Raw genomic sequence first — 8,761 nt, forward strand, 5'->3', positions numbered from 1 at the left:
AAAAGCAGGTCAAACTTCTATTCTTCTCATCAAATGTGGATTGTAAGAACTTCAGGTATGATTACTAGCCCCCCTTGATTTCTTATTTAACCAATTTTAGCAAATATGTACATTTTACATTTCTTGGGAAGACCACAACCAATATAAGCATACTTCCACACTACAACCAATATATACTATCGAAATTGCCTCCCAAATTTTGATATGCTTTTTATAGCAATATAAGCATACCAAGTTCTAATAAGAATGTTGTTTCTCATAGCAATGGGTTACATGGTGGTAGCCATGTTGATATGCTTTTTATGTGCATCCGGCGGTCTCACTTCAGTAGATGCATATGGACGCTTGCAAAACAATGGGACGGTAATACTACAATCTAATATATATTTTCTATACATTTTCAAGAGCTATGCTTTCTCTAGGTTAATTCTTCTATTCAGTAAGGTTTAGGGTATGCATGGATCATTACTAGCATATTCCCTCCATGTGTTTTCCATAAAGGAGTTACTACTTTCTAAAAGGGACCTAATGACATCATCCCAATAATATCTATGTTGTTTTAAGAAAAACAAGATACACAATACAATTATAATTTTCTAATGGAATTCACATATGTATATAGCATAATAGTACATGTACCTGCAAAATTTGAAAACCGAATCAATCCATTCGGCTTCTTAAAAGAAATAATGGATGAATGCCTATCATTAAATACATAGAATTGTTTTACCAACTTTCTATATACATTTCAAACCAAATTTTGTGGGTGCACTTATTATTCCACGCGCTGCATCATTTTAAAACATGCACATGACCATATGCGCCTTTCATGCTTCGGAAATTAAAAAAAGGTAAATATTAGTTCAATGTCAGTTGTTACTAAAAACCACCCCACCTCACCTAAACTACCTTATGTGTACTACCTATTTAATCCATCTGAATAGAAAACCTGAGTTATAAATAGTTGGAAGTATAGATACCTCGAGGAGCAAAAGTTGAATAAAAATTGCCTGGAATTATCAAAATAATTCTTAAGATTATGGGGAGTAAAATATTTTTTATTGTGCATGTTTTATAATATACATGCCTTAGAATATGCTTGTTATGCATGTGAGTCATCTTTGTTGGAAGCTTGTAATAATATTCTCAACTAGTTCTCCAACACCTGGATGTTTTAAATAAGTAATAAATACATATACTTATATTTATATAACTATTCACATAGGATACATAAATCTTATATGTGTAGGTCTGTCCCAAATAGCACCATCATCTAGTATTATTGATCATAAATACAGTAAAGTAAAATTATGGATCAAAGTTGGATCTTACCCCTATGATTTACTTCATGCGGTTTATGTTGTTTAGCTCATTTCTTCAAAAGTAGGTTAAAATTTTACTATGCTCTTGACAGTTTTTAACATCACCAAGATCAACCTCGTTTGTGTTAGCTGGGAGGAACAAATACAAAGGCAACAATGATTACAATCATGTAAAGCATTCATCACTGTCCTCTATTCTAGTCTTTTGTTTTTGATATAATTAATGATGCTATTGTACATTTATCCAAAACAAGAGTCAACTTTGGTCTGCCAATGGGTTATAAATAACTAGATCTTCATTCTGTTCCGAGCCTCTTTATCATTCCAAAGATTCTAAGTACTCCCTTCAAATCCGAATTAATTGACACAACCTGTTCCATAGAGATTGCATCAATTAATTCGGATCGGAGGAAGTATAAAGATTGGAGGATTTCCATCTTTGTAAATTCTCACTAAATATATAATTTAATTTGAGGGGGGATTCCGTAGAAAAAATCTAGGCATCTTCTACTACCTCTTTTTTCACAATTCTATAAATTGAAAGAGAACAAGTTTCTTGTATTGTAAACAATATTTTGCATATTATTTCTATGATGTATGTTTTTGGAACCTAGTAAAACTTAGAAGTCCTTATGCTCAGTCTCATCCCTCTATGAGGACGACATATACTACTCCCTCCAATCTGTATTAATTAATGTTTGTTTAGTATAAAGTTAGTACATCTTTGTACTAAACCAACGTCAATTAATAAGGATCGGAGGGAGTAGTAGTATTTCTATGAGGACTAAATAATAAAGGAGTAGTAGTTTATAATAAGCATATGACATATATCCGTCCGTGATAATACATCCTGAGTACAAATATTATGAACAATATCATATTGTCACCACATTTAGTCTATTGTAAAATCAAAATACAAAATTGGGCTATGATCTATTTCTTATTATATTTTGACATTTGACTCACTGTGATACTGTTTCATAGTTTGATACTAGAATCTCTTTCACATTCTTAATTGTAGTGCCACATCATTCGATAGTGCATGATATTCTTATGGTACTTTGATTGCGAGAGGTCTAAGAGTGTAGTATTTCTTTTTCCAACAGCCAATTGTATTATTCATGTATATGAGCTAATAAGCTTATTTCCTTTATTTTGTTACTAGGTAGCTGGCTGGATCACGCGAGCAAGCAGCTACGGCGCTCGAGTTAAAATAGGTATATGGGGTTCACAAGTACAACATCATTCCCAAGAATCCGGGGCAGCAATAAGTATCAGCACTGATGATCAAGATAAGACCTTCAATATGATCGAAGCTGGATTTCATGTAATTGGAAACATTTGCGAATATTATTTTCAATATCATTGTGAACTCAAGCACTACCACAAAATAAAAAAAATGCAATTATGGTTGATGTAGGTACTTCCTGAGTTATATAATAATAATGATGTCCACTTCTTTATACGATGGACGGTAAGTCTATATTAATTTATTATCATTAGAGTAAAGGTAAATGGTGTCATTTTCATATGTTTAATAATATTACAATTTGTTTTTTCATCCAATAGAAAGACGACAACAAATCAACGGGCTGTTACAATTTGGAATGCCATGGTTTTGTGCCTGCTAGTGGAGCTGCACTTGTTCCGGGTCAAGCTGTTGCTCCTCCCTCGACTTACGGCCGGGACGATCGCTACATAACAATTAGCCTGCATACAGTACGCCCTTGTACTACTACTCTCATAATATCAGTTTGTAGACCATCTAGAATATCAAAGGTTTTTTTGTTCATGAAATAAGAGTGTGTAAACAAATATTTTCAGGCAACATAAAAATTCCATCGCCTCTTGCTCCCATGAAATTACAAATTACTGAAATGAACATGCAATAAACTCCAATTATAAAATACCCTATAGTACATTCAACATATTCTTACATACTATAAATTTATGAAGTATGTGTGTGATTTATAAATATAGTCACAGTTATAGCTTATTCCACACTAACACTAAATTCCATCACATGGAAATTATTTTAGGGCATATTAATTTTGAATTGGTCTAGGGACGTAATAATAGGTACATGTACCCATAGCTCACCAAAAAATATAGGATAAACTCCAGAAACAAATTCAAACATTCATGTAGCACATATTATTTATTTTCTGAGCTGGATAATAGTTCTTAATGTTACTTCGACTCGTGTATGCTTGGACAAAAATAGCACATGTACTCCATGGCAAATATTTAGAAACATAGGGATCAATAAATAACTAAGTACGTTATGAAGTTGTACTAAAGCAACCACATTTAACATGGAGCGGAGGGAGTATCTTCTTTAGTGAATATGTAAAGCTTGTTAAAAAACTTACAATATAAAATGGACACTTTATAGAGGATGCATCAATTAATCCATATCAGAGGGAGTATTATTTTACTATGTAATTCCTTTCTGCCCATAATAGGTTTTAGTGCCATATATATTACTCACTATTTGCAGCCTAGCAAATTTCAGTACAAGGGTATTAACATATCGACGGATTACTGACCATTTTTATCATTTTTCGTAACTCGTAGGATCCAAAAACGAGAGATTGGGTGTTGTATCGAGACGATTTGCATAAACCTGCATTTTTGGGCCATTTTCCAAAAGAGCTTTGTCCTAGACTGTATGGTATAGCCCCCGGAGTAGCATTGCTTGGATTTGTCAATTACCAGGATAAGGATAAAGGTGGTCCCGCAATGGGTAGCGGTCATTTTCCAGAAGAGGGCCAAAGGAAAGCAGCATACTTTAAGAATATCAAGCTCTTTGATTCCAAAGCTAATGTATATGATCCGAGTGGCTTGGTTAGACTTGTCACCAGGCCAGCATGTTACAAAGTAAGTGACGTTCTCCATGCTAAAAAGGATGGCCATATGTTTTACTATGGAGGTCCAGCTGGTTGTATGGGTTGACGAGTATCACTTGTTGAATATAATAAAAGTGATAAACACATCATTGAACACATGCCTCTCATGAGATGAGTAATTACACACATCTCTCATGTTATTATAAATATGAACTCAGACCTTGTCTACAGGACACAACATGTCGGCAGTGTAAAACAAATTGGCAAGAGCTGCAATGACTTAGTAGGTAAACAAAGTAGGAGAAAGCACATGCGTTCGTACACTAGTACAAAACGACCCATTTGTCCCGGTTTCAGAGGCCCTTTAGCCCCGGTTCTGGAATCGGGACTAAAGGGTCGGGACTAAAACCCCAAACCTTTAGTCCTGGTTCGCTTACGAACTGAGATAGAAGGGGCTCCACGTGGCCTCTACGGGGCGCCCAGGCAGGAGCACCTTTAGTCCCGGTTGGTAACACCAACCGGGATCAAAAGGCATCCACGCATCAGCAGCTGGCAGAAGCAAGGGTTTTTATTTTTTTAGGGGGGGGAGTAGGGGGTTTTGGAGGGTTAATTTAGGGGTTTCGTATATTGTGTTAGCTAGCTAATAGAGAGAAGTGACCTCTCTTATCTCGGTGCTTGGTCTACGCTAGCTACTACACGTATAGAGAGAACTCGACACGCTAGTTAGTAAGCAAATGAAGGAACCATTAATTACACAAGATCGTCATGAACATATATAGAGAGGAGTGACCTCTCTTTCTCCGAGAGATTTGTCGAACAACAAGTTTTCGTATATCTATTCGGCGCTACGAGCTACATATATACAATATAAGATCTCTTACAATCCCAAACATCGAAGGTCAATTTCAACATGATATTCTCCGGCTTTATTGATGACGTGGTCAAGAAAGAATCCCGCCAATTCCTCTTGAATTGCTCGTATGCGATCATGTGGTAGGAGTTCGTCCCGCATCTGTGAGATCTAATTTGAAGAAGGGGGTCAATACATGTATATGAATTAAACTCAATACAAATGATGGTAATAAAATAAAATTGTGAATATTTTGCTTATGCACTTCATATTGTTTTTCATAGTAGCCCCGCTTAGAAGCTGTGAGTTGTAGATGAATTCGCAAACGTAGTATCCACAAAAGTCGTTCCCAGCTTCCTGCCACAAACACTTTACGAGAAATAGAAGTCAATCAAACTAATAATCAAGCATGCTAATAAGTGGTACTGATCAAACTAGCTAGAATCAATGGGAGATGCGCGGAACTAGGTAGTAGTACTTACTTTTGGATGTGTAAATCACAGCTCCCTCGGTAGTCCTAGAACAATTACGGTGAACTCTTTCCAAACCCTGCCAGACCAAGAAAATAATTACTTGATATCAGGAAATGAACAAAGTTGCGGATATGGTGTGATAATGATCGATTGAACTTACTTCTGAAGCATTTCAGTCATGTACGCATAGTCCTGGGGATCTTTTCGTCTTGAGTCTAAGACGGTTACTACTCCCCGGTCAAGCTTAATCTCTAGGAGAATAAAGTGGAACCTGCACATGCATGCATAACTCATCAATTACATTACTACAACCTCGAGTAATAAGGAAAACCGAATATGCACAAGACAGTAACACTCACTTGAAGTTGTAAGGAAAGAGTATTTTATCTTTGTTTTGATTTTTAAGCAACGATTGTAGCAAGTTGTCCTTGGTTTCTATGACATTCTTTTGAACTTTCCATTCATGTATGATATTTGGGTTAATGAACCCAATGTCATAGAATTGTGCTTTTCTGCATTCGGCGATCTTCAATCTGCATAATATAGTGAGGATATTTATATATACATGCAATGAAAGAGCTGAGCTACATATATAGAGACTTAACTACAAAAGTAGTACTTACAGACAGTAGCAAGTCACGAGTGTTCCGTCGAGGGCATTTTGATTGTATAACTAGAATAACTCGTCAAATTCAACAGACAACTGATCCATTCCAACGAGGTCGTGCTCCACTTTAATTCTCAGCATCAAAGTATCCTTCCCAGACTCGCTGCAAGTTTTCTTGTACCATTCATGGAATCTTCGCATCATCGTTGTTAGAGGAGGATGGACAGGTTTGACGAGAGGCTGCCCGTACTGGTATCTGAATTCGTCCACCTCCATTGTTTCAAACTCTATATCATCGTTCAGGTAATCAGTAGGATTGGTACCGAGCACCATCCCTAGCTGATTAGCGACGATATCGCTAGACACCTTGAGCGGGGGGCATGATTGGTTCGCCTGTTCACCGAGCTGGGGATTTTTTTCCCACTTCTTTGTTCTGCTATCCTTTTATCACTCAAAGTACTTCCTGACCGCTGCGCATCTTCATATGTCTTTTTAAGACAGCTGACATAGTTGGAATCCGGCGGAGGCTGTGGTGGTCGCTTCAGGGCATCGATAGTGCGCTTCGCTTTCACCAGATCTATTATCTCCTTCGGAGGTGGAGGTTTCTTTGCAAAAAAGTCCCTCACTTGGGCTTCACAGATCTCCGCGTTTTCCTTCTTGGTCCTCTCGTATGGTAACTTTTCCAGAGGCTTGAGAGATGGACCGTATTTGAATTGCCTCCCGCCTATGCTTGTACTGCTAGCCGCCGGAGCGGCGGTGTCTTACGACGCGGAGAAGGAGGTAGAGTGCTCCGACGCGCCGGAGGAGCCGGAGCTGTGGCGTCTCTATTCCGTGTTTGCTGATGAGGTGGAGTGCTCCGATGCGCCGGAGCAGGCGAAGGAGGAGGTGGAGTGCCCTCACGCGTCGGAGAAGGCGGAGAAGGAGGAGGGGTGCCCTGATCACTCACCGGAGGAGGAGGAGGTGGAGTGCCCTGACTCGCCACAGGAGGAGGAGGAGGAGGCATCTAGTTTGGAAGCTTGATGTACTCCTTCCTCCATAGACATGTACTCCTCAAAACATTAACCAACTGATTCTCCCCTTCACCTGTAGGGTGGTCAAGCTCGAGCTCCTCAAATCCCTCCATTATTTCATCCATTATCACAACAACATAGCCATGTGGAATTGGACGACAGTGAAAAGTTCCGTCAGGTTGAGGAGGTGCAATAGAGACGACAACCGCCTTCAAAGTGAGGATCTGCCATTTCGTCATAAGCTCGCAATGTTGAGCCTCCGTGATAGTATCCACGGGGTAGCGAGGAGCCATGAAATCAGGCTGAACGAGCTCCGTGGAAGCCACGCTGCTTCTCCCCTGAGATGGCAGGGTAGCTTCTGGGGTAGCTTTGTGCCGTTGAGGTGGTTGACCGGTAGCTGCAAGTTCTCTAGCTTTACTAGTCTTGCATTGAACTTCTGCATTTTGCTCAGCTCCACTTTCCTCCTTCTCTCCTGGCTTCTGTAACCACCTGCGCCGAGAAACCCAACCACCCACGGAATGGAGCCTGGTGTGCCTCGTGTTCATACAGGGTTCTTAGGATGTTGGGGAACATAGTAATTTCAAAATTTTCCTACGCACACACAAGATCATGGTGATGCATAGCAACGAGAGGGGAGAGTGTTGTCCACGTACCCTCATAGACCAAAAGCGGAAGCGTTATGACAACGTGGTTGATGTAGTCGTATGTCTTCACGATCGAGCGATCCTAGTACCGAATGTACGTCACCTCCGCGATCTGCACATGTTCAGCTTGGTGACATCCCACGAACTCACGATCCAGTAGAGCTTCGAGGGAGAGCTTCGTCAGCACACGGCGTGATGACGGTGATGATGAAGCTACCGGCGCAGGGCTTTGCCTAAGCACTATGACGATATGACCGAGGTGGATTATGGTGGAGGGGGGCACCGCACACGGCTAAGAGATCAATGATCAACTTGTGTGTCCATGGGGTGCCCCCTCCCCCGTATATAAAGTTGTGGAGGAGGGGAGGGCCGGACCTCTACTATGGTGCGCCCTGGGGAGTCCTATTCCCATCGGGAGTAGGATTCCCCCTTCCATGTTGTAACGCCCAGATAATTAGGCTACAGTAAAACTCTCCTAATGATGCCATGTCATCGGTAATTACTGTTGCTAAACTTTCGTTAGTTCAAACCGATTCAAAAATCAATTTAGAAAATGGCAAACAACAAAAGCTTTTAAAAGTTGAAACAAAAATGTTCGGTGGGTGCCAAATATTGCACTGGTAATTATGGTGAAGTAAACACATTTTTAGAAAATGCCTAAATACTTTAAAAAGAAATAAAACAGAAAAGAAAATAAATAAAAAGAAAAAGGAAAACACAAAAACAAAAGAACTAACAAAAAAAGAAAAAGGGGGAAGCACCCCCCACTGGGCTCCGGCCCAGCAGGCCATTGGGCCACCCACCCGGCCGGCCCACCCTCCCCCCTCACTTCCCTTATCCACCCACCCGGTGGAACCCTAACCCACCCCGTCGCCCCACTACTCCCACTCGCCCCCACTCCCTCTCCCTCGCCCCCTCTGCCTGATCCCGATCTGGATCGGGAGGGGCCGCACCGACGTCACCACCACCCAACGCTGGCGCCCGCCGCTTGCAGTCATCATCGTCA

At 40.3% G+C, this 8,761-nt stretch overlaps 1 protein-coding gene across 1 annotated transcript; it reads left to right on the forward strand.

Moving 5' to 3' along the window:
- LOC123185033 (uncharacterized) lies at positions 1–4,327 on the forward strand. Its single transcript, XM_044597052.1, has 7 exons — positions 1–55; positions 263–363; positions 1,415–1,492; positions 2,488–2,649; positions 2,743–2,796; positions 2,892–3,041; positions 3,900–4,327. Exons 1-7 carry the CDS (start codon positions 34–36, stop codon positions 4,275–4,277), a joined length of 945 nt encoding a protein of 314 aa, XP_044452987.1. The 5' UTR covers positions 1–33; the 3' UTR covers positions 4,278–4,327.
- The last annotated feature ends 4,434 nt before the right edge of the window (positions 4,328–8,761 follow it).

This window comes from Triticum aestivum, chromosome 2A, assembly GCF_018294505.1.
Source record: "Triticum aestivum cultivar Chinese Spring chromosome 2A, IWGSC CS RefSeq v2.1, whole genome shotgun sequence".
NCBI lineage: Eukaryota > Viridiplantae > Streptophyta > Magnoliopsida > Poales > Poaceae > Triticum > Triticum aestivum.